General features: G+C 60.8%; 1 protein-coding gene across 1 annotated transcript; it reads left to right on the plus strand.

The window, feature by feature from the left end:
• Nucleotides 1-1021: 1021 nt before the first annotated feature.
• On the plus strand, nucleotides 1022-23581 carry LOC144948819 (uncharacterized). The gene is made up of 12 exons (XM_078878471.1): nucleotides 1022-2171; nucleotides 7313-7360; nucleotides 8243-8350; nucleotides 9473-9532; nucleotides 11561-11710; nucleotides 12727-13003; nucleotides 13286-17549; nucleotides 17973-18152; nucleotides 19032-19121; nucleotides 20852-20904; nucleotides 22449-22603; nucleotides 23269-23581. Exons 2-12 carry the CDS (start codon nucleotides 7316-7318, stop codon nucleotides 23461-23463), a joined length of 5577 nt encoding a protein of 1858 aa, XP_078734597.1. The 5' UTR covers nucleotides 1022-2171; nucleotides 7313-7315; the 3' UTR covers nucleotides 23464-23581.
• The last annotated feature ends 1904 nt before the right edge of the window (nucleotides 23582-25485 follow it).

Raw genomic sequence — 25485 nt, forward strand, 5'->3', positions numbered from 1 at the left:
GCCGTGTGTGTGTGTGAGCCGTGTGTGTGTGTGAGCCGTGTGTGTGTGTGAGCTGTGTGTGTGTGAGCTGTGTGTGTGTGTGAGCTGTGTGTGTGAGCTGTGTGTGTGAGCTGTGTGTGTGAGTGAGCTGTGTGTGTGTGTGTGAGCTGTGTGTGAGAGCTGTGTGTGAGAGCTGTGTGTGTGAGAGCTGTGTGTGTGTGAGCTGTGTGTGTGAGCTGTGTGTGTGAGCTGTGTGTGTGAGCTGTGTGTGTGTGTGAGCTGTGTGTGTGTGAGCTGTGTGTGTGTGAGCTGTGTGTGTGTGTGTGAGCTGTGTGTGAGAGCTGTGTGTGTGTGTGTGAGCTGTGTGTGTGTGTGAGCTGTGTGTGTGTGTGAGCTGTGTGTGTGAGCTGTAGTGTGTGAGCTGTGTGTGGTGAGCTGTGTGTGTGTGAGCTGTGTGTGTGAGCTGTGTGTGTGAGCTGTGTGTGTGAGCTGTGTGTGTGTGTGAGCTGTGTGTGTGTGTGAGCCGTGTGTGTGAGCTGTGTGTGTGTGTGAGCTGTGTGTGTGTGAGCTGTGTGTGTGTGAGCTGTGTGTGTGAGCTGTGTGTGTGAGCTGTGTGTGTGAGCTGTGTGTGTGAGTGAGCTGTGTGTGAGAGCTGTGTGTGAGAGCTGTGTGTGTGAGAGCTGTGTGTGTGTGAGCTGTGTGTGTGAGCTGTGTGTGTGAGCTGTGTGTGTGAGCTGTGTGTGTGTGTGAGCTGTGTGTGTGTGTGAGCTGTGTGTGTGTGAGCTGTGTGTGTGTGAGCTGTGTGTGTGTGAGCTGTGTGTGAGAGCTGTGTGTGTGTGTGAGCTGTAGTGTGTGAGCTGTGTGTGTGTGAGCTGTGTGTGTGTGAGCTGTGTGTGTGTGAGCTGTGTGTGTGTGAGCTGTGTGTGTGTGAGCCGTGTGTGTGTGAGCCGTGTGTGTGAGCCGTGTGTGTGTGTGAGCTGTAGTGTGTATGAGCTGTGTGTGTGTATGAGCTGTATGTGTGTGAGCTGTGTGTGTGTGAGCTGTGTGGGTGGTGCTGGATATGACGTTGAGCCCTCGTCACGGCTTCGCTATCGGCGCAGCTTCCTCTCACACAGCAGCAACAACACGCGCGCGATTACACTGTACACACTACACGCAGATACACACTGAGACACACACACAGATACACACAGAGATACACAGATACACACACAGAGATACACACCGAGATACACACACACAGAGATACACACACACACTGAGACACACACACTGAGATACACACACACAGATACACACAGATACACACAACACACATATACACACACAGATACACACACAGAGATACACACCGAGATACACACACACACACAGATACACACAGAGATACACACTACACACAGATACACACACACAGAGATACACGCAGATACACACACAGAGATACACACTGAGATACACACACAGAGAGATACACACACACAGACACACACACAGACACACACAACAATTACCGTACTGCACATGCAGAGACAATCGTACACTACACACACGATCACACACGCAGAGACAGACACACATTGGCACAAGCAAATACACAGACACACATCCTTACGAACCTCACACTCACCCTTCATAGCACACGTCCTTGATTATTAACAACACTCAACCTTACTAACACAAACCCTGGACATCACACACCCCTACTAACACACACACACCAACACACACCCTTAATTACACACACCCTTAATTACACACACACTTACTAACACACACTTAATTACACACACACACTTACTAACACATACACCCTGACCAACACACCCTTACTAACACACACTTACCAACACACACATTTACCTACACACGCCCTAACACACACACACACACGCACACACCAGCACACACACCCCCCCACACACACACACCCTTACTAACACACATACACACACACCCCACACGCACACACCCCCACAAACAACCCCACCCCACAACCCCACGCACACACCCCCACACACACACACCGCCACCCACACACACCAATACACACACACCCCACACACACACACCAATACACACACACATCCCACACACACCGCCATGTCGGCCTCAGGACTCTGACGCCGCTCCGCTGCAAAGGGACGGGCAGGAGACCGGCGGAGTCGACACGGGAGCGGCAGCGGAAGACGGTGAGTGGTGGTGAGTGGTGAGTGGGGCTGGTGGTGAGTGGGTTGGTGGTGAGTGGTGAGTGGGGCTGGTGGTGAGTGGGTTGGTGGTGAGTGGTGAGTGGGGCTGGTGGTGAGTGGGTTGGTGGTGAGTGGTGAGTGGGGCTGGTGGTGAGTGGGTTGGTGGTGAGTGGTGAGTGGGGCTGGTGGTGAGTGGGGCTGGTGGTGAGTGGGTTGGTGGTGAGTGGGGCTGGTGGTGAGTGGTGAGTGGGGCTGGTGGTGAGTGGGTTGGTGGTGAGTGGGGCTGGTGGTGAGTAGGGCTGGTGGTGAGTGAGTGGGGCTGGTGGTGAGTGGTGAGTGGGGCTGGTGGTGAGTGGGGAATGGAGTTGGTGGTGAGTGGGGTTGGTGGTGAGTGGGGCTGGTGGTGCGTGGGGCTGGTGGTGAGTGGGGCTGGTGGTGAGTGGGGCTGGTGGTGAGTGGGGCTGGTGGTGAGTGGGGCTGGTGGTGAGTGGGGAATGGAGTTGGTGGTGAGTGGGTTGGTGGTGAGTGGGGCTGGTGGTGAGTGGGGCTGGTGGTGAGTGGGGCTGGTGGTGAGTGGTGAGTGGGGCTGGTGGTGAGTGAGTGGGGCTGGTGGTGAGTGGTGAGTGAGGAATGGAGTTGGTGGTGAGTGGGGCTGGTGGTGAGTGGTGGTGAGTGGTCAGTGGGGCTGGTGGTGAGTGAGTGGAGCTGGTGGTGAGTGGTGAGTGAGGAATGGAGTTGGTGGTGAGTGGGGCTGGCGGTGAGTGGTGAGTGGTGGTGAGTGGTGCTGGTGGTGAGTGGTGAGTGGTGGTGAGTGGTCAGTGGGGCTGGTGGTGAGTGGTGCTGGTGGTGAGTGGTGAGTGGGGCTGGTGGTGAGTGAGGAATGGAGTTGGTGGTGAGTGGGGCTGGTGGTGAGTGGTGAGTGGAGCTGGTGGTGAGTGGGGCTGGTGGTGAGTGGGGCTGGTGGTGAGTGGTGATTGGAGCTGGTGGTGAGTGGGGTTGGTGGTGAGTGGTGAGTGGGGCTGGTGGTGAGTGGGGCTGGTGGTGAGTGGGGCTGGTGGTGAGTGGGGCTGCTGGTGAGTGGGGTTGGTGGTGAGTGGTGAGTGGGGCTGGTGGTGAGTGGGGCTGGTGGTGAGTGGTGAGTGGGGCTGGTGGTGAGTGGGGCTGGTGGTGATTGGAGCTGGTGGTGAGTGGGGCTGGTGGTGAGTGGGGCTGGTGGTGAGTGGGGCTGGTGGTGAGTGGTGGTGAGTGGTGAGTGGGGCTGGTGGTGAGTGGGGCTGGTGGTGAGTGGGTTGGTGGTGAGTGGGGCTGGTGGTGAGTAGGGCTGGTGGTGAGTGAGTGGGGCTGGTGGTGAGTGGTGAGTGGGGCTGGTGGTGAGTGGGGCTGGTGGTGAGTGGGGCTGGTGGTGAGTGGGGCTGGTGGTGAGTGGGGAATGGAGTTGGTGGTGAGTGGGGTTGGTGGTGAGTGGGGCTGGTGGTGAGTGGGGCTGGTGGTGAGTGGGGCTGGTGGTGAGTGGGGAATGGAGTTGGTGGTGAGTGGGGTTGGTGGTGAGTGGGGTTGGTGGTGAGTGGGGCTGGTGGTGAGTGGGGCTGGTGGTGAGTGGGGCTGGTGGTGAGTGGTGAGTGGTGGTGAGTGGGGCTGGTGGTGAGTGGGGCTGGTGGTGAGTGGTGGTGAGTGGTGAGTGGGGCTGGTGGTGAGTGGGGCTGGTGGTGAGTGGTGAGTGGGGCTGGTGGTGAGTGAGTGGGGCTGGTGGTGAGTGGTGAGTGAGGAATGGAGTTGGTGGTGAGTGGGGCTGGTGGTGAGTGGTGGTGAGTGGTCAGTGGGGCTGGTGGTGAGTGAGTGGAGCTGGTTGTGAGTGGTGAGTGAGGAATGGAGTTGGTGGTGAGTGGGGCTGGCGGTGAGTGGTGGTGAGTGGTGCTGGTGGTGAGTGGTGAGTGGTGGTGAGTGGTCAGTGGGGCTGGTGGTGAGTGGTGCTGGTGGTGAGTGGTGAGTGGGGCTGGTGGTGAGTGAGGAATGGAGTTGGTGGTGAGTGGGGCTGGTGGTGAGTGGTGAGTGGAGCTGGTGGTGAGTGGGGCTGGTGGTGAGTGGGGCTGGTGGTGAGTGGTGATTGGAGCTGGTGGTGAGTGGGGTTGGTGGTGGGTGGTGAGTGGGGCTGGTGGTGAGTGGGGCTGGTGGTGAGTGGTGAGTGGGGCTGGTGGTGAGTGGGGCTGGTGGTGAGTGGGGCTGGTGGTGATTGGAGCTGGTGGTGAGTGGGGCTGGTGGTGAGTGGGGTTGGTGGTGAGTGGTGAGTGGGGCTGGTGGTGAGTGAGTGGGGCTGGTGGTGAGTGGTGAGTGAGGAATGGAGTTGGTGGTGAGTGGTGATTGGAGCTGGTGGTGAGTGGGGTTGGTGGTGAGTAGTGAGTGGGGCTGGTGGTGAGTGGGGCTGGTGGTGAGTGGGGCTGCTGGTGAGTGGGGCTGCTGGTGAGTGGTGAGTGGGGCTGGTGGTGAGTGGGGCTGGTGGTGATTGGAGCTGGTGGTGAGTGGGGCTGGTGGTGTGTGGGGCTGGTGGCGAGTGGTGAGTGGTGGTGAGTGGTGAGTGGAGCTGGTGGTGAGTGGTGGTGAGTGGTGAGTGGGGCTGGTGGTGAGTGGGGCTGGTGGTGAGTGGGGCTGGTGGTGTGTGGGGCTGGTGGCGAGTGGTGAGTGGTGGTGAGTGGTGAGTGGGGCTGGTGGTGAGTGGTGGTGAGTGGTGAGTGGGGCTGGTGGTGAGTGGGGCTGGTGGTGAGTGGGGCTGGTGGTGAGTGGTGAGTGGTGGTGAGTGGTGAGTGGTGGTGAGTGGTGAGTGGGGCTGGTGGTGATTGGAGCTGGTGGCGAGTGGGGTTGGTGGTGAGAGGAGCTGGTGAGGAAGGCCACGTGGAGGGGGTGGTGTTCCCTCCCGTGAAGAGACGCGAGGCAGGCGTCGGGGCCCAGTGCCGCTGCTGCTGGTGAGTGGAGCTGGTGGTGGTGCTGGTAGTGGTGGTGGTGGTGCTGGTAGTGGTGGTGGTGGTGCTGGTAGTGGTGGTTCTGGTGGTGGTAGTGGTGGTGCTGGTGGTGGTGGTGCTGGTGGTGGTGGTGCTGCTGGTGAGTGGAGCTGGTGGTGGTGGTAGTGGTGGTGGTGCTGGTGGTGGTTGCGAGGGGATGATACGGGAGGGGGGGGGGTGATAATGGGGATGCTGAGACAAGGGGGGAGGATGTGGGTACAAGACGTGGGGTGGGTGGGGGGTGTGGAGACATTGGGCAGCACGATGGGATGTCGAGGGGTTTGGGGACGTGGGGCACCCCGAGTCGATGTGTTTAGAGGGGGGCGAGGGGATGTGGAGACACGTGGATAAGGGAAATGGGGGGGTGCAGACGGGGGGGGATTATGGGCACGAGGTGAGAATATTGATGACGGATAAGCAGTAGAAGAGGGGTCAGAGGGGATGTAGAGAGCGGCACATCGGATATCGGTATTGGGTTATGGGGTCATGGAGACGAGGATACGTGTGGGGGGGGGGGGGACATGTAACAGTGCAAGGTGAGGACGTCCCTCGTGAAGCGGGGACGTCAAGGGACTGACAGGGGGGGGCAGAGGGAGGGAGCGGATCGGTGGCCCCGTGAGGCAGGACACTGGGAAGGCGCTTTTGGTGGACGGCATCAAGGAGGAAATTGCGGCTTGTGCCACAGGTGCTGGGAGGGTGAGTGGGAGGGTGGTGAGGGTTGAGTGGTGGGCGTGGTGTGTTTTAGATGGTGATGGGAGGGTGAGTGGGAGTGGTGGGAGGGTGGTGAGGGGTGAGCGTGGTGTGTTGTAGATGGTGATGGGAGGGTGAGTGGGAGGGTGGTGAGGGTGGTGAGGGTGAGTGGTGAGCGTGGTGTGTTTTAGATGGTGATGGGAGGGTGAGTGGGAGTGCTGGATGGGTGAGGGTGAGTGGTGAGCGTGGTGTGTTGTAGGTGGTGATGGGAGGGTGAGTGGGAATGCTAGGGGTGGTGAGGGGTGAGCGTGGTGTGTTGTAGGTGGTGATGGGAGGGTGAGTGGGAGTGCTGGGGGTGGTGAGGGATAGTGGTGAGCGTGGTGTGTTGTAGGTGGTGATGGGAGGGTGAGTGGGAGTGCTGGGTGGGTGAGGGTGAGTGGTGAGCGTGGTGTGTTGTAGGTGGTGATGGGAGGGTGAGTGGGAGGGTGGTGAGGATGAGTGGTGAGCGTGGTGTGTTGTAGGTGGTGCTGGGAGGGTGAGTGGTGAGCGTGGTGTGTTTGGATGTGTGTATGTGTGTATGTGTGTGTATGTGGGGAGCGATAGTGCAGCGGTTAGCGCGCTGCGCTATGAACCTGGCGACACGAGTTCGATTCCCGCTCACGGCCAACACCAGTGACGATTATCTGAACCGGTCCCGGGCCTCCCCTAGGTCGACTCAGCCTCAAATGAGTACCTGGTGCGGTGTGTAAACATTGCCACTAGGGAGACAAAGGCGGTCGGGCGTGGTGCTGGCCACCCACCCCCTCGTGTACCGTTCTGGCCTTCATAGGTGCTCGCTAACAGCACTTGCCCCTACAGTCTGTTAAGGCTATACGGGGGATCTTTGATCTTTGATGTGTGTGTATGTGTGTATGTATGTGCAACAAACCTGCAACCGGTTTTGTTCCGGCCTTTACAAGGTGGTTACCGTGGTTACCGGTAATGATGGTTTGGAGTGTTGATGGGGGGGTGCGTGAAGAGGGTGATCATCATCGGTGTGCTTCATTGGTTGTGGGGAGCGGTAGTGACGTCTTTCACGCTCTGCGCTACAAACCCGGCCCAGTTCGATTCCCGCTCACGGCTAACACCAGTGATGATTATCTGAACCGGACCTGGGCCTCCCCTATGTCCACTCAGCCTTACATGAGTACCTGGTACAGTGTGTAAACATCGCCACTGGGGAGACAAAGGCGGCCGGGCGAGGAGCTGGCCGCCCACCCCCTCGTGTGCCGTGCCGGCCTTCGTAGGTGCTACTCGCTCACATCACTTGCCCCAACATTCTGACAAGGCTATATGGGGGAATCTTTGTCTTGGGTGTGGGTTTATAGGATTCATTGGGGTGAGTGTTGCGTGCATGCGGAACTTGTGTTCCACACGGCCTTTCTGAGATTCTTCCTGTGTGTCCCACCCCCCCCCCCCCAGGCGATGATGGAGGGCACGTGTGAAGGAGGTGTCAGCGTCACGAGGGCGGTGAGGATGCAACCGTGATGATTGTCCCCGGGATAATTAGCCCGAGGAACAGGCCACCTCCACCTTAATGACGCTGGGCAGCAGCGAGGCTGAGCCCACGTGTTCTCCCTGGCTTGGCTTCCCCCGCTGCTGCTCTTGACGTTCGCTCCACTGGTCGCCTGTGCTCAACCCACCCAGAAAATGCCCGACTTTTGACAGATTTTAGAAACTAATCACGGTCGAGCCGACAGAGATGGCGCTTGGGCAGGTGGCCACCGTGTGCAACGGGTCACGTGGTGGGCAGTAGAGAGCAGCAGTGCAGGAAAGTTAATTGTTGTACCGTACTTCAGTGCCCCCCGCATCTGTGCTTCCCGTCTTCGCCAAACCCGCACTGGCCAGCCTGCTGAAGTATTGTAAAATAACCCCATGACCCACATCTTCTGGGGAGGCGCTCATCCAGCAGTTGAGTTATCTGCATGTACAAGTACTTTACTTGGCAGATGCAGTTTTGCTAGTCCACGTTTATCGGGTTTCCATTTCAACCTTTTCTAAGAATGACTTTTATTGGAATAATGTGTACAAGAGTGTATGTGTGTGTGGGGAGCGGTCGCGTAGCGGTTCACATGCGGTGCCATGAACCTCGCGGCCTGAGTTGGATTCTCAGCCACGGTTAAAATCATTGGTCATTGTCGAAACCAGTCATTGGATTCCCCTAGGTCGACTCAGCCTTGATTACCTGGTGAACGGCGCCGAAGGCGGCCGAGGCATGGCGCTGGGCACATCGCCCCTCGTGTGCAGTGCTGCCACTGTCGGTGTTTGCGTCACAGCACTTGCCCCGGCGACGTTTGTCGGCTACACGGTGGACCGTTGTGCATGAGCCCATGGTTGTGTGACTCCTGCCAGGGTCTCGCCGCCGTCACGCCGCATTGCCTGAGCTCGTGGCTGCGCAGCAGCAGGCGTCTCTGCGAGCTCTGCATTGGTCAGACCCACGACAGCAAGGGTCTAGCAGAGGTACTGTGCACCACCAGAACAGTTTTTGTTTCTTGTGTTTAGATTTGTTCTTACCCTTGCACCTCCGATGAGCACGGTTGGCTACGTCCCGTGCGAAAAAAATTCAACATCCGTTCAACATGCATACACCAGATGTTCTACATTGCTTCATTGCCGCTCTTCATTTTACTCCGTGATTGCTTTTGTCATTGTGGTGGTCCAGGCCATTAACGCCAATGGGACCCATTCCGGTCTCTTTTTTTCTCAGCTGGTTCAACAAAAATTAACAGGAGAACTTGAACTTGATTTTCAGCTGCCGAGACGATTGTGTGGGTTACAAGAGCAGATCAAATTTCAGTCTTGTTTCTAAAATGCGTTTCTGCTTCAAATATGTCCCCCGGATAATCCCTTGGGATGGAAGGTCTCATTTGGAAGGGTGTCCGACACAGGCAACTCTCGATTGGCTGAGTATCGAGGTTGCGGATTTAGCGTGTAAGTGCAGAAGTAAACACTTGTCCGCTCCTCACCCGTAGGGGGTCAGTGGGATGGAAGGTCTCAATGCTCACATCACCGCAAACACGTAAAAATCTAAAACTGTAAAAGATTTTTATTTTACCCGGTAAGGGCCCACTAAGCGTCCGCTAAGCGGCGTTTCCCTTTGTCGGGAGCGACCTGGCCACGAATTATACCTCAACGAGAAGTGGCTTCTCATCGTGTGGACATTTATCACCGCAGCCAAATACTCCCAAGGCGTGTTTCTAAATGTGGAAGGAAAAATCGAAGGAACCGGAGAAAAATCCACGCGATCGCGGGGAGAGAGACATGCAAACTCCAAATATACAGCAGGTGTCGGGATCGGGATCGAACCCACTAACCTTCCTTATACCAGCGAGCTAGTTAACATCTTGCCACGGTGGCAAGGGATCTGATCAGAGGATGCATTCTGCATCTTCACCCATAGTCTCTACAAGTAAACAATAGCTCTGGGTTTAATAGCCTAGTTCACGTGATTTTCATTCTATCTATTTTTTAATCTGGATCAACCCTCCCCTCCCTCAATACTCTAGATAATCAAAGGTTGACTGGTCCTGTGTCAAGATCATGCAAATTCTTATCCCCTATTCCCTGGCCCTGTCCGCACAGGTTACGTTCGTCTCGTGCACCAGGAACGGCTGGGATGAGGTGGACAAGGCCGGCTGGGAGGTGAGCTCATCGATGGTGCCCCTTGCACGCCGCTCCAGTACGGCACACACCACGTGCCTGTCCCTCGGGCTAATCATCCTGGTGCATCCTCACCGCCCTCGTGACGCTCACACCTCATTCACATGTGCCCTATGTCATTGCCTGGGGGGGGGAATGGGATACACACACAGGGCTGTCCGTCTCCAGTTGAGTCAGATGTTAACTCCCTCGCAGTGTACAGGAGGCGGTCGTAGCTTCGATCCCGACCCTGACGGCTGCTGTATATTTGGAGTTTGCATGTCTTCCCCGTGGTCGCGTGGATTTTTCTCCGGGTCCTCCAGTTTTCCCCTCCACATTTAGAATCGACGTCACGCGTTTAGAGTATTTGGCTGCTGCTATACATTTCCCACGTGATGAGCCACTTCATTGGGCTATTATTTGTGATGGCCAGGCCGCTTCTGAAAACGACGTAGCTCAGTGGGCGCAATGGCGGAGCCAGGATTTACAGGTAGGGGGGCAACCCCTGCAGCAATGACAAATGATAAGAGGAGTTAGTAAGTAAGGACTTGTCCCTTGCTTTTTATTCGACGCGTGTGCGGCGATGGCACAGCCATCGATCGAGGGTCGAATTCGAACTGCGTTGTGTGATCGGCATCGCGCTCGCTGAAGGTGTTTTCCTTCAGGGAAGTCGTGTACTGTATATGCAACTGCGCACAATTCTGTGAGTCACTTATTACCGCTTTGCCGTTACTTATTGCAAATTATGGACTCAGACTATTGTCCTATCATCTCATAGAGTCCCTGGCACATAATAATATGCTACACAGTGGCAATGGGGGTCGCAAAATGCCGATTTATTACTAATAAACCCCAATGATTAGGGATTTTTATCGGATCATTGGGGGGGGCACGTGCCACTCCACCCCCCACTGGCTCCGCCAGTGAGTGGGCGTTACCTGGTTAAAATAAAAAATGAAACACACAGGGCTGTCCATCTTCAGCTGAGTTTCGTGCCTTTTATTTTTTTTGCAACGACAGCCTGCTTTCCCAGGAAAAGCTCACCGTGTCTCTTTTTCTGGAATGTTCTGACACTTTTTCACAATCGGGGGTGATTTTGGCATGTGTAATGGCAGCTGATTAATTTGCAGGTAATTTTTCAGCATCGGGACGTTTTGGCTATACCAGTTGCGTTGTGTAAATGTTTTTTTTTGCTTTGGGAGGAAACCCAGAGAACAAGGAGAGAACGAACAAACAGCGCGCAGAAAGACGCCTGACCAGGGTATCGAACCCACTTCTGAGGCCGTGCCACCATATCGCAACTTTTGTTTGTTTTGTTTTAGTCTCCAAATTACAATAAAACCTCTTAAAGCCGGACTAATTGGGGTGAGAGCCATTCCGGATATGGTGTCTGGCACGTTGGGCTTCAGGGTGGCGCTCCAGTAAACATGGAACGTGGTGGATCGAACCACGTTCCAGTGTTGGCTAAACGTTGGACGTTTACTTGGGCGGTGGTAATGCGCGTGACCCGTAGCCACCAGGACCTGGGCTGGATTCCCGGCTCTGGCCCAAATTTCTTGAGGGGTTTGTATTCTCTTACCCCCGTTCTGTATGGATTTCCTTCTGGTTCTCCTGTTTCCTCGCTAAGCTAAACACATATAAAGTAGAGTCATTGGTGTTGACCATAAATCCCAAGTGTGGCTTTTGTCGGCAAACAGTTTATTGTTATACTAATTCGATTGTAATTTGTATTCATAATTATAAAAAAAAATTACACATAATTAACACCGAACATTCGATTACTAGCTCGCACTGCATTGTGAACTCGGCAAACCGGCTTCTACTCATAATTTAATTGCTTTCCACGGCTAACATCAGCGCGTGATATCCGAACCCCCCTTGGTCAACACGCACTGACCAGCACGGTGACCTATATTCCAGTGACCTCCATGGCTGGACCAATATGGCATTTGGGAGGCTTGCGAGCCGCCCGCCGCGTCTGCTTGCGCTGGTTAACGACGCTGCGCGTGCATGTGTAACGCTGCCGTGCAGGACGCGCCGCCGGCGATCGGCGCGCTGGTGCGGTCCCTCCCTCCCCTGGAGCTTGGCATGGACGAGGTGCTTCTGGTGACTAGGGCCGAACGAGGTTTAGCGCTGGGCAAGGGTGGAGAGCACATGGCACCGTCACCGCCCGCGGGGGAGGTGAGGCAAGACACGGTTACTGAGCGCCAGGCCCTCTACTTTCATTTGTAATCGGTATCTAAATTACGCGAGACACGATTAACACTTTCCCAGCTTTTCCTAATCGGAACGGAATCGTAAGAAAAACGAAAATAGAATAAGTGAATCGATACTGAGGCTCCCACAAGGCCACGCGGGAGGGCGTGGCACATTTTGGCGGCAGCTATCAAAGTGCGGTGGTCGTGTCGCTACGGTTCCCTGTGGTGAGTACAATGTCTTTAAAAACAACGGCGCTGCGCCTCTCTGAAGAAAATGAACGCTGAACCGCTTGTGCGTTCCGAGATTCAAAGGTGAACGTGACCCACCCTGAAACTTATGACTGGACATGTGTGAAAAAGAGCTTCATAGCTCATCGGATTCCTCCAGTATAAATACATAACATATTCTGATTCTGAACTTGCAAATGTCTCGGAACGGGAAAGGGTTAATTGGCCATTTGTGTTGAGATTGCATCGTTCCAGTGACTTGTAAAGGTCAAGGTGCAGCGCTACACTCCTCGAGACCTCCCACACTGGCCTTAGAAGAGGTGGCAGGCAGTACCTGCACTCGACCCCAGCGTGCACGACCTGCCGATCGACCGACTGAAATGAACTAATTTGTACTGCTGGGTGGGCAGGGGCACCCTGGGGATTCAACTGGAAGAGTGCAGTCGAACCGGCGACCTCTGGTTTGCATGTCCAGTGCGCTGACCATGACACCAGGGCAGCTTCCTATGTTTCTCGGTTAAGTCTATGACTTGGATATTTTACGTGTGGAAAACTGCTCACCTTTTTTTTACCAGTTTCTTTTTGCGGTTATTGCAGGTCCAGTATTGCTGACCATTACACCTGGTGGCATCCGCAGAAATGTTTATATATCTTACCGAGCTCTTGATTCACCGGTTTCTTTGGGCCCCGGTGCAAAGAATGAGACAGGGGTTGGCGGTGGGGGGAGAGGGGGGGGCACCCTGTCACACGCTCGTGCCGCGTGTCGCGCAGGGCCACGGGAACGGCGCCATCTGCCTGTACCGCTGGCGGCCCTGGCTGGAGCACCAGCTGCACGTGGCCGCGCTCGGCTGCTCGTGGGCGAGCGACCGCCGGGTGGGCGAGCGCCGGGCGGGCGAGCGCCGCGCCGGCGAAATGGCCGGGCCGGCCCACGGCCGCTGCGCGCTGTGCGACGTCGCTACGTCCGTCGAGGCGGAAGACGACACCAACTGCTCCGTGAGCTCCATCGAGGATGACTTTGTGACGGCGTTCGAGGTGCTGGAGGACGAAGGTGAGGCGCCGCGGTTGAGGTGCCCACGGTTGAGAGCGTCGCGGTTGAGGCGCTGTGGGGAGCGGTCCCCGGACACTGTTGCAGATGTTAGGATCTGCAGTTTCGATGTTGAAAACGATGTTCGTGCATTGTTGTCTGCGACGCTGGTTTGAGGGTTGGCAGGGCAGTGATCCACTGGTCTTGAAAGGATTGGAACCACTGCTCTAATCCATGTGTTCTTCTTTCCAAGCACGTCTCTCTCCCCACCCCCCCTAAAAACCCTTCTCTGATGTTCGCCTCCAGGTGGGAGCGGCGTGGAGAGCGACCCCAGGCATGGCGGCGTTCACTGGCCGCAGGGCGGCGCTCCGGGCGGCGTGGAGGCCCCCGGACCCTCGGCCCGCGTCCCGGCCGTCCGGCCGCACGGCGGTCCCCTGGGGGGCCCCGGCGACGACTCGCAGTTGGCGGTGGGGTCGCGCTCCTCCCCCGAGCGTGGCACGGCGCCGCCGGCGCTCCTGCTGCCGCCCCCGACCCCCGTGGCCTCGCGCCGCCGACACCTGCCCGGCCACGCGCCGCCGCCGCCGGCCCAGCAGCTGCGCTTCTCCGCGGCGTCCCCTCGCCCGGGTCGATGTTCCGGCGGTGCCGGCAACGTCGGCGGCGACGGCCGCTCGGACCAAAGCATCCGGGGTGGAGGCGCCGACGCGGCGTTTCCGTCGCCCGGCAAGGAGCTCGGCGACTCGTCCGGCTCCGACGTGGAGCCGCAGGGGCCGTGTTCCGACTCGGAAGTCGAGACGCGGAGGCCGTCGTTCCTCAAGGACGCCGCCGCCGCACGCGAGGAGGAGGAGGAGGCGGCGTCCGAGACGGAGGAGTCGAACGGCTCGAGCCCCAGCCCCGTCATCTTCCTGGACGAGGAGGGATACGAGCGCAGCATGCGCGCCGAGATCCACGTGCCCAGCATCCCCGCGCTGCTCGGCCACGACATCGAAGACTCCGACTCGGAGCTCGGGGAATTCTTCGACAGCCGCGAGCGCTTCGGGACGCCGGACGGCACGGGCGGTGAAGGCGGCGCGGGGGCGAAAGACCGGCGCCTGCCGGCTCCGGGGCGTGGCGCCCCCAACCCGCGGCGTTTCGATCGCTCCTTCCCACCGGCCGGGCTGCGGAAGCCGCTGCCCCGGAAGCCGACCGACGCTCCGGGTTCGCCCGTCGTGGGTCCCGTCGGGGGCTCGCCCACGCCGCCCCCCGCGGGCTTCGCCGACGGCCGGGACCCGTCGCCCCGGCCGGCGCTGCCGTCGCAGCAGCCGGAGTGGAAGCGCGCGTCGGCGTTCACGCCTCCCAACGTGCGAGCCGGCGGCGGCGGCCCCGGTGGCGCCTCCACCGTGGCCGACTTGGCCACGCAGATCTCGAGCAGAATCTTCCAGTCGCTGGCACCGGTGGCGCCGAGCGCCGGGCCCGGCGAGGGGGTAGAGGGCGGCCGGGCGGCCGAGCCGGCGCCTCCGGCCACGGCGGAGGAGAGCGAACCGAACTCCGTGTCGGAGCTCGCAAGCCACATATCCAGCAATATCATGAGGTCACTGTCGTACGCTCACGGGGAGAAACGCAGCGGCGGCCCCGTCCAGCGGAGAGGGAGCGACGCCGGCGATTCTCCGTACTGCGTCGCGGGTGGCGGCGGTGGCGGCGGCAGGGCTCGGAACGCTACGACGGGCCCGTATCAGCGCATCCGGCGAGAGGGCGACAAGTTGGCGATGCTGGGCGAGTTCGCCGGGAAGCTGTCGTCCGCCGTGCTGGGCTCCGCGCTGTCGGGCCTCCCGACGGTAGCGGAGGCGCCGCCGCTGACCCGCAAGCAGCGGGAGGGCGGTGGCCGGCGGGGGCCGCACGGCCGCCGGGTTCGCTCGCGCGTCAAGGCTCCTGCCTCCTCCTCGGGGCGGTGCTGCTGGGCGTCGCCCGGAGACCTGTCGCGCGTGAGCGCGATGGCCGACGGCCTGGTCGGGGCCTGCTTTTACGACGCCATTCACGAGGTGGCGTACGGGAGGAGGCGGGGTACGGCGCCCGCCCCACGCCGGGCCGCCGGTCTCGCCGCCGGAGCCGAGAGGCTGGCGTCGCTGGTGGACGGGGTGGTGAGGGGCGCCATGCTGAGCGCGATGCAGGCCCTGCCGGACGCCTGGCACGGCCTCTACCTGGGCGCCGTGGTGCAGTTCTCGGGGGAGATGGCCGAGCAGGCCGTGTTCGAGGCCACCATGGAGGCGAGCCACCTGCCGCACGAGGGCCGCGCGTGGAACGCCGGCGGCGCCGCCGTGGACGTGTACTCGTCCGACCTGGCCGAGTCCGTGCTGCAGGAGGCCTTCATCGGCCTCTCCTGCTCCGCGAGCACCTTCCCCTCTCAGGCGGCCATCAGCATTTCCTGCAATGGCCAAGTGCCGGGTACCGGTGGCATTCCGCCGCATCCGGAGGACGCCGGCGGGCCGTTCCCTCGCGGCCCGGACGGGCCGTGCCTCGTCGAGGCCGTCGGCAGGAAGCCGTCGAGGCGCGGTGACTTCGCGGCGGCGCCGACTCTGGTCTCGGAGAAGGAGTCTGGCTCGGAGTCCGGCGAGGGCACCAGCTTCTTGTCGTCGCCTTTGCCGTCCGTGGTGGGCCCTGGCCCCGAGCCGGCGCCGGTCCTAGGCCGTTACGCGGGGTCCGTCTCGTCAGCGCTGTTGCGGGAGGCTCTGAGCGCCGCGTCCACACCGCGCTCCGCGGAGGAGTTGGCGCGGAGGCCGAGCGGCGCCGGCGTCCTCGACGGCACGGAGGCGGTGCCCGACGGCGCCCGCGGAGCGGCGGAGCCGGCCGAGCTGGCCGAGCGTCTCTCCCTCTCCATCCTGCGCTGCTCCGTGGAGGCGGCCGAGGCGCGGCTGGTGCGGCGCGAGGGCTCGGAGACGCCGTCCGCCCCGCCGCGGGCGCCGGCGGGGGAGAGCGGCGGCGGCGGCGCCGCGGGGACGCGGTCGCCCGCCACTCCGCCCCCGAGCCCCGTGCGGACTCCGGAGCAGTCGCTCGATCGCGGTGGCCCGCGCCACCCGGGGCTCCGCCCTCCGCCGCGTCCGTCCGGCCGGACGGGGGAGACGACGGGCGGCCCCGCGTCCGACGGCGCCGGCGACAGGAAGGTGATGCGGAGGCTGAGCAAGGATCTGAAGCGGGAGCTGTCCAAGTGCTTCCAGCCCACGGTGCCGCCCCCCACGCCCCGCGCCATGACGGCCGCCGAGCTGTCGGGCATGGGCCGCGACGCCGAGGAGAAGGCCGAGTTCGTGCTGCGCGTTGTGCGCTCCCTGTCGGAGGCCGGGGCCAGCAGCGAGGACGAGGCCGAGGGGGACGGCGCGGGGGGCGGCTCCGCGGGGGGCGGCACGCCCGTTCACCGCGACGTGCGGGCGTACTCGAGCCAACTCGCCGGAGACATCATCTCGCTGGCGACGGAGCTCGCGTCCATTTACATCGACGACACGAAGCCCAAGGACGTGTATTTCCGCAGGGAGCAGCAGCAGAAGAAGAAGAAAGCGGCGCCGGGCGGCGCTGGCGCCCGGCGCGTGGATGTTCTGTCCCTGGCGAAGGCCCGACTGGAGCGGTCCGCCGAGGCCATGACGCGCAACATCCTGCAGTCGTCGCTGGCGGCCGCCAACCGCGGGGGCGCGTGGGCGACCACGCCGCCGCCGATCGCCGAGCGCCCGGACAAGCTGGAAGACGCGACGGAGGCCCGGCTCCACGACTGGGCCCTCCGCTTCGCCCTGCCCGGTGGCCGCGCCGCCTGCGGCCTCACCAGCTGGCCCCACTGCCGCTACCGCGAGAAAGCCGGCAGGGTCGAGAGCCTCAAGGTTCACCTCCGGGCCTTCGCCGACGTCTGCGCCGAGGACGTCGTCGCCTCGTCGCTGGCGGCCGCCGCCAAGAGGCTGCGCGGCGGCCGCCTCTGCGGCTGCCGCCGCGCCGCCTGCTGCTCCCGCTGCTGCGGCGCGGGGAAGCGGTCGAGGAGCGACAGCATCACGGAGGAATTCTACCTCTTCGTGACCCGAGGGGCAGAGGGCGCTCCCAGGAAGGCCGGCGGAGGCGGCTGCCCTCTGCATCGCCCGGGCACCGGCAAGGCCGGCACGGCCGCGTCGTCGGCGCTCGGCCGCTTCGCCGAGCGGGTGGCGAGCGACGTGCTGGCGTCGGTCCGCGCCGCGGGGGTTGCCGGCGGGCCGGGCGCGTCGTCCCGCGTCCCGGCGCCGTCTCCCCGCGTGGAGCTGTACGCCGCGAGGCTCGTCAACGTGGCGCTGTGGCAGGGCAAGTGGGAGGTGATCCGCCGGCGCGGCCCGCCGCCGCTGCCCTCGCCGCAGATGAGGTCCACGCCCCGGGCGGGCGGGTGGCCGCACGCGACGGGCGCGCGGGGCCGGGGACCGCCGCTCATCCGCGTGGAGGCCGAGGCGGGGTCGGCGGGGAGGCTGGAGGCGGAGGGGAAGGGGAGGGGCGAGGGGGAGGACGGGGGGAAGAGGGCAGCGAGCGACGCGGCCGTGGGCGAGAGCGCGACGTCGGACAGCGGCATCGTCGTCGTCGGCAGCTTCGCGGGCAGCAGGTGACGTTGTTTCGTGTGTGTGCGCACGCACGTGCGTTGCACTTCTTTCGCACCACCGTACGTAGGCCAACAGTGCTAATTGGAGGTGTGGGGGGAAGGACAAAAAGCAGTTCTAAAGAAATGAGTTTGTCAATCTAGATGCCGATTTAAAAGTGGCATCACTCCAGCGGCTTCCTAATATCGGAAGGAAGAGCCTTCCCGACGTCTGCAGATGCGCACATCTGAAAGCACGCGATGCGTTGGCTAGCCAAAAAAAGGAAACTGGCGACTACTCTGAGCACACACGTGGGATGCAAAGCAAGCGCCTTCATGTCCGGAGATACCGCAAGGGTATTCTGGGGTTGTTGGTTTGTTACGGCAATGGTGGTGGTGGTGGTGGTTTTGGTGTCGGCGGCGGTAGCGGCCATGTTGTACCGTTTGCAGTGCGCCCCTGCTGGGCCGCAGCGCACACTCTGGAGAGAGGATCTCCACGGACGCGCCGCGCGCAGGAGGAGGAGGAGGGGGCAGCAGCGAGGGCAGCTCGGGCAGCTTGGGCAGCTGGGCCCAGCTGAGCAGCGAGGGGGTGGGCGACGAAAGCAGCAGTTTCCTGCAGCTCAGTGACAGGTGCTCGCAAAACTCCCACGCGGACACGTCATCTCACCGTCGTCGTAGTCGTCATCCGCTGTGATTTTCTCGACGAAAGTGGTGTCACGTCAAAGCAAAAACCCTCTTAGGACTGTACATAGTGGTGAGTGGCACGATGCCAACTGTGAGGGGAAGTAAAGTGGGGCTTGAGCAGGACGAGTCACGGCTAGGGGAGGGGGGGGCAATGGGGGGACGGTGGTCAAGAATACTGACGGAGCGACGGCCAGGGCATGGAATGCGTCCTGAGAGGACGTCCAGGGTGGAGACGGAGAGCGGTGAGATCAGGGAATGTGCAGGTGCTGGCTGGATTGTTGAATCGCCGGGTCATGTGAGGTCAGAATCGGAATCTTTATTCATCCTGGAGAAATCCGATGAGCTGTGAAGCTCTTATTCATAGCTGTCTGGATGGCGGTGCCTTGGGGAGGCCTCCATCCAGCAGTGGATTGACCAAGGCTGATGACGATGGTGATGTACATTATCCGAAAATCAGATATTGACCTTAAAAATAGAAAATGTTGTAATCCGGAACGCATCCCCAGTATAAACGTAGGCGTATGTAGAACAGTCACGAAGCGTGGGATGGCCGCACCAATTCTCGGCCACCTTTGTCTCCCCACGCCATTGCTGCAACACACATCCTCTTAACCCACTGGAGCCTCGTGCCAGTCATCACTCACTGGCCCACCATGACTCCAATCCCACGCTCCCCACCCCTCCTCCATTTCTCCCCCACCTTCCTTCGTTCCCACTCCCTCTCTCCTTCGTTCCCACTCCACCCTCCTCCCCCCTCCTTTGTTCCGCCTCTTTCGCTCCCCCCCCCACCCTCCTCCCCCCGTCACTTTGCTGCCGGCCCCGCAGCAATGGGGCTGGCAGCAGCTGGAGCAGCGTGGCCACAGTGGACGTCGAGGGCTCCGATGAGAGCTTTTCCTTCCCCACCCTCTCCACCAGGTGCCCGCGCGCACTCCCACACGGGTACCTACGCGCTCACACGTGCGCATGTCCACACGTGTACCTGCACATGCTCACGCGCGTACCCGTGCGCTTGCCCGCACGTGCACCCATGCGTGCACCCATGCGTGTACCCGCTCGTGTACCCGCATGCGTGTACCCGTGTGTACCCACGTGTACCCGCGTAGGTGCTGTCGGCTCTCCCCCTGCATGGCTTCCCCTGCAGTATTCGTCGTCAAGTCATCGCATGGCAGTATCAGCAGCAGCAGCGGGGGGAGTGCTTTTGGCTCTAGTGCATGTTGATCCTGTGTGCGCGTGCATGCCTGTGGGAGCGGTAGTGTAGCGGTTAGCGCTACGCTGCGCTACGAACCTGGCGACCCGAGTTCGATTCCCGCTCACGCCAACACCGGTCATGATTTTCTGAACCGGTCCCGGACCTCCCTAGGTCGAATCGGCCTCAAATGAGTACCTGGTGCGATGTGTAAACATCGCCACTAGGGAGACAAAGGCGGCCGGGTGTAGTGTTGGCTACCCACCCCTTCGTGTGACGTGCAGGCCTTCATAAGTGCTCGCTAACGGCACTTGCCCCTATAGTCTGTGAAGGCTACGCGGGGGGCGGGGTCTTTGTGCGTCTGGTTACCCAGCGTCGCGACGACGGCGTGGTTGTCTTAGTTGGTGCGTCTCCTCGTGCGTGCCCTGCCGCCGTCTCTGTGCCAACTGCACGTTTGGCCGCCGCTTGCGCCGCGTGGGGCCACTGCACTCCGTGTAACAGCGTAGGCGAGCAGACAATGTCTCCCTCGCATTTCCGTCCCTCCACATCGCGCCATTTACACATTCCGTCAGCCACGAAGCCTCTTGGGAGCGCAAAATTTCAGTGGCGTTGGTACAACACAAGCAAGCTCTGGATACGGTTTTGACATCGAGTGTCCTGTCAGCAGTCAGGCTTGGCTGAAGCGACGCTGACGAACCCCTAGGCGTCGATAGGCAAGGATCCCGTCCCTATTAAACACGGGGTCCCAGTTCGACGCTGAATAACGGCTAGCGGCGTTGTGTGCAATCCGAGCTGTGCAGTGGCCCCCGAGTGGCAGCGTCGCCGGCCTGCGCGCGCGTAGCGTAACGCGCGCTCAGCGTGTGCGCGCACCGCACTGCACCGCACTGCACCGCACCACACTGCACCGCACTGCACCGCACTGCACCGTACCGCACTGCACCGTACCGCACTGCACTGCACCGCACTGCACCGCACTGCGTGCCGCGCGGTGGAGGACGCCTTCGGCCGTGCTCGCGCCGCACGGCACGCCGCTCTCCCGCGCTGCGCTGGTCTGGGCGGCAGGGGAGGCCCCCTGAGCCTCCTCGTCACTGCCCCGGCCTCCTCATGTCGCGAGTGACTTGTGGCGCGAGCACGGCCGCAGCTGGTGCCACCGGGGCCGCGCGCTCTTCCACCGCCGGCTTCCGATGTGGCCGCGCTGCCTCGGCACAGCGGCACCCCCCGCGGCCCCGTTCTCCTGCCCCGCCCCCGCCCCCCCCCCCGCCCCCACCTCCTGGCTCAGACGCCCGGCTCCCGGTCGCGCCGTCCTCCGCCGCCGCGTTCTGCGCGGCGCGTTGCTTGTCCCCCCCCACCGACGGAGCTCCCGGCGGCGCGCGGAGTGGAATGTCCCTGTCCCCCGCCGACGGTGACGAGCGATGGACACCGCCGTTGTCCCCCCCCCCCCTTGCGTGCGCGCGTGCAGCGATCCGCAGGGGGCCCCGGAGAACACTCGGCCCACGGACGCCTCCGGGACAGGTAAATGCGAGACAACCCGCGGGTTCGCGCGTGCGTGCGGGCAGGCAGGGCGGTGCAATGGGGGGGGTAACATCACGGCAAGGAGGACCCGGGTTCGATTCCTGACTCTGGCACCTTTCGTCGTGGAGTTTTGTGTCTTTCCCCCTTGTTAAACACACGCAGTGCCACCGGTGTTGGCCAAACATATGGGTGTAGCAGGGCCCTCCTGCATAATAATAAGCCTTTGGACTTGCGTGGCTTTCCTGGGAAAATGGCTGATTATTGTTGTTATTATTCCATTACGATTGTGTTGGTGAGAGTGGGAGGAGCCTTTTCCTCACTGAGGGCCGAATCGGACTTACAGTACTGGAATCAGAATGTTTATTCTCGAGGAATCCGATGAGCTGTGAAGCTCTTTTTCACATGTCCAGTGGGGGTCGGGTCAGAACGCGACAACAACAAACAGCACAGAAACACGATACGAGTACAAAGTATAGGAAATGTTAGCAAATCACTAAAAATAATACGAATAAAACTAAACTGTTTTTATTTTATTTTACAGATTAAGGCTCACTGAGCTATTTGCGGCCTGGCCACAATTGGCAGCTCAACGAAGTGGCTTAACACGCGGATATTTATAGTAGCCACACGCACACCTCGGCGTTATTCAGTAACACCGCAAAGAACAAGTGCCTGAATGTGCTAATATCAGAAACCCGGCGTTGCCAGGTTAGTACGGCTCAGACGCTTGCAGTGACGGATTACGCATCACACGTCGGCTGTTTTGATGTGGTAGGCCTCGTGCATCTGCGGCTCACACGAAGCGAGTGAATGTTAGTGGAGGACATGCTGATGTTGCTGCTTAATGAATGTGATCATTCTTGAAAACGTTCTGCCACTGGGGATGGTCAGCGCATGCTGACGTCATCGCCGGTGCTGCCGAATCTGAACTTCCCCTTCCGCCGTGAGCAGCGGTTAGCGCGCCGCGCTGCCACGTTGTATCACCTGCTGTGCCGGGAGATTGGCTCGAATTGGCGACCACTAGATTGCAATCCCGGTGCGCTCACTGCGGTAACTACAACCACGGCAGCACCATCCCCGTGTCGCTCGGTTCAAGAGGTCAACAGGAACACGCATGTTGTTCGACATGCGTACACGTGTTGCTCGACATACATACATGCGTGTTGTTCGACATGCGTACACGCGTGTCCAGGGTATGTGGAGCGGTTAGTGTAGCCGGTGAGCACCGCTGCTGCCCTCCGAACCCGGCCACGACCCGAGTTCGATTCCCGCTAACGGCCAACGCCGTTGACGAGTATCTGAACCGGTCCTGGGCCTCCCCTAGGTCGACTCGGCCTCAAACGAGTACCTGGTGCGGCGTGTAAACTTTGCCACCGTGCAGACAAAGGCGGCCGGGCGTGGCGCCGGCCACCCACCCCCTCGTGCGCCTTGCCGCCCTTCGTAGGCGCTGCTGCGCTAACAGCACTTGCCCAAACGGTGTGTTCAGGCTACTTGGTGGATCTCTTGCCTTTGGTTTTGTGTGCTCGTGTCGTGTCTGCGCCCAGCCGTGTGGAAGCAGGACCTGCTGGTGCACACCGTGTGGCCACGCTGCTCGGGCCTCCGGGCCGAGGAGGCCGTGCTGGTGCTGTGGGCCGTCGCGTCGGCCCGCGGCGTCGCCCGCTTGCGCGTCACCGAGTCTCAGCTGCCAGATCCGCAGCAGGTAGGGTGGGGGGAGGGGGCTCCCGGGGGGGGGGGGGTGAGGGCCGTGGGGTGGTGGGGATAGGAGGCGTTGTGTTTGGAGAGGGTTTCAAGTTTATATCTTTTTTTCACGTGGTGGGAACTCAGGAGGCCAGGATAGAGGAGGCTCATTCACGAAGGTGATCTGGGCCGCCAACATTACAACAGCGGAACGAACTACAGCAATTAAACGAGTAGAAATGGTTCTGTATGGTAGTGAGTGGTTCTGTATGGTAGTGAGTGGTTCTGTGTAGTAGTGAGTGGTTGTGTGGTTGTTAGTGGTTCTGTATAGTAGTGAGTGGTTCTGTGTGGTAGTGAATGGTTCTGTATAGTAGTGAGTGGTTCTGTGTGGTAGTGAGTGGTTCTGTGTGGTAGTGAGTGGTTCTGTGTAGTAGTGAGTGGTTCTGTATAGTTGTGAGTGGTTCTGTATGGTAGTGAGTAGTTCTGTGTGGTAGTGAGTGGTTGTGTGGTAGTGAGTGGTTCTGTGTGGTAGTGAGTGGTTCTGTATAGTTGTGAGTGTTTCTGTGTGGTAGTGAGTGGTTCTGTATGCTGTCGTGCGCTTTTTGCAACTCTGTTTCATCTGTGTTGCTCCTCCTGCTGCTGCTGTTGCTCCTCCTCCTGCTCCTCCTGCTGCTGCTGCTGTCCCAGCTGCAGGCCTTGGTGCGAGCCGCCCGGCGCCGCCTGTGGACCGTGGGGGACCTGGTCCGCTCCCTGAGCCGGCAGCGCGAGGCGGCGGACGCGGCGGATGAGGACGGGAAGGGGGAGGGGGTGGTGGTGGTGGAGCCCACCGGCGACCCGGAGCACCACGCCTCCCTCTTCCAGCGGCTGCTGGGCCTCACCTAGCAGCCCGAGGGGTGGGGGATCGTCGTCCCTCCCTCCCTCCCTCTCCCATGCCCCCCCCGTCACACACCCTGCTCTGGCTGGGTCTCCACCGGGTCAGGGTGGCGCACGCGACGGCGGTGGGGGGCGAGGGGGGGGTGGGGGGCGAGGGGGGGGTGGGGGCGAGGGTGGGGTGGGGGCGAGGGGGGGGTGGGGGCGAGGGAGGGTGGGGGCGGGGGGGGTGGGGGCGAGGGGGGGTGGGGGCGAGGGGGGGTGGGGGCGAGGGGGGGGTTGGGGTGGTGACGGCCCCCCGGGTTCTTGTTCGGGCGTCAGGGCCGCTCGCTGAGTGTTTGTGCGGAAACCGAGTATTACCACGGAAACCAGGTGTTTCCACGGATACCAAAGTGTGCCAAAGGATACCAGGGGCTGCCACGGATACCGAGTGTTTCCACGGTTACCAAGTGTTACCATGGATACCCGGGTGTTCCCATGGACGCCGAGCGTTCCCAAGGGTTACCGGGTGTTCGTTGGGATTCAATTCGACAAACCACACGCTCGGACCGATCGCACGGCTTGAGACTCCCACGCACACCCTCACCTCGCTCCCAACTCCTCCCGAATGTAACGCCCGGCCCCACCCGAACCCTGACCCTTGGTGGACCTAACCCGACCACAGTCCCTAATACTTGACCTCGACCCTAACCCCCCTAACTGGACCAGGCCCCCTAACCCCTCGTCCCAGCCCCCGCTCGTGTGCAATGCTTGGGGTGAATCGAGCTCTCGCTGCGTTAGGGTCTCCTACATCTCTCGGCTTCGCCATTTCACACTTTGCTGTCGTGTTTCACGCGCACAGGTGGTTTAATAAGCTCTCGTACTTGGGGTGTCTGTGCGTTGTTGCGTTGCGCGTGCGTGCTGTGCGCTTTTGGAACCCCCCTCTGTGCCCCCTCTGCTCTCGTCGGTTCTGGGCCAATTCCCCAGTGCTCCCGCTGTTGTGGGTACCCGGGGCAGTGCGTCGATTGCCAACAAACAAACAAACAGGTTAAAGGAAGGCGCAGCCCTGCAGAGTGCTCGCTCACGGCACTGCTGGCAGAAGTGGAGATCAAGGAAAGAGGTCCCTCCAGGGAAAATGTTTTTGCCTCCACTCCCACACTGGACCGGACATTTTAGAAGAGGCAGGAGCACCCAGATTTGACCCCACCCATTCGCACTGCTGGATGCACGGAGGCGACGGGGGGGGGGATTTAAGAATATTTGGTCGTAAAGGAAAAGCGACCGCGGAAGCCACGACCACTTTTACGGCTTCTGGGTTTTTCTCGGGATCCTCCAGATTCGTGATTGGAGCACTGGTCTTGCTCAACGCAGCGCCTCGCCGCAGAGTAGCGCAGACTAGCGCCCCGCGCTAGCCGCGTCCTCCCGCCCGCGATTGTACGGCGCGCATGCAAGGTAGCCACGGCCGCTCGACATTTGTCTTGGTGTAGGGGGCAGCGTCCCCCGCAGCCCCCGGATTTCAAGCGGGCGGCCACGAGAAGCCGTTAACGCAGCGCAAGGGGAGAGCGTTGCACGTTCCGCGGGCCCTCCGGACCTCCGCTTGGTGCCTGGCGCGGCTGCTCGCGACTCCATCGGCTCTCATCGGCAGACCTTGCAGGCAGGCGACGGCCGCCGGGCGATGCCCTACCGTGCGAGTGAGCCGTCGCGTCTCGAGAGATTTCCCCCCCAGGTGAATAAAGTAGATAAAGTTAAGTGGAGCAAAATAGTGATGGGGCTCGCGCAACGGTAGCACAGCGGCAGTTACCCCCCCCCCCCGTGCCCCCCCCCCCCTGTGCCGCTCTGGTGCAGTGTGGCTTGTTGCTTTTTGGGCACGAACACAAATTGTGGTTGAATGATGGCCGCGTTGTGGCGTCAATCACCGGTGCTGAGAGTCCGGAACCGGTGACGTCGGTAACGGACGTGCCGATTGGCACGGGGCGGCCGCACGAACCGCACCGCGGCCTAAGTTTGACTCCCCTCGGTAAAGGTGCAATTGGTTGCTCACGCCACTGCTGGGCA

The sequence above is a fragment of the Lampetra fluviatilis genome, chromosome 51 (assembly GCF_964198595.1).
Source record: "Lampetra fluviatilis chromosome 51, kcLamFluv1.1, whole genome shotgun sequence".
In the NCBI taxonomy this organism is placed as follows: Eukaryota; Metazoa; Chordata; class Hyperoartia; order Petromyzontiformes; family Petromyzontidae; genus Lampetra; species Lampetra fluviatilis.

Excerpts from the sequence above, each read along its gene's own strand:
- LOC144948819 (XM_078878471.1), top strand. The coding sequence starts at position 7,316 with ATGATGGAGGGCACGTGTGAAGGAGGTGTCAGCGTCACGAGGGCG. Across the intron at positions 19,122-20,851 it reads TTCCCCACCCTCTCCACCAG|CGATCCGCAGGGGGCCCCGG; the intron begins GTGCCCGCGCGC and ends GCGCGCGTGCAG. Across the intron at positions 20,905-22,448 it reads CACGGACGCCTCCGGGACAG|CCGTGTGGAAGCAGGACCTG; the intron begins GTAAATGCGAGA and ends GTCTGCGCCCAG.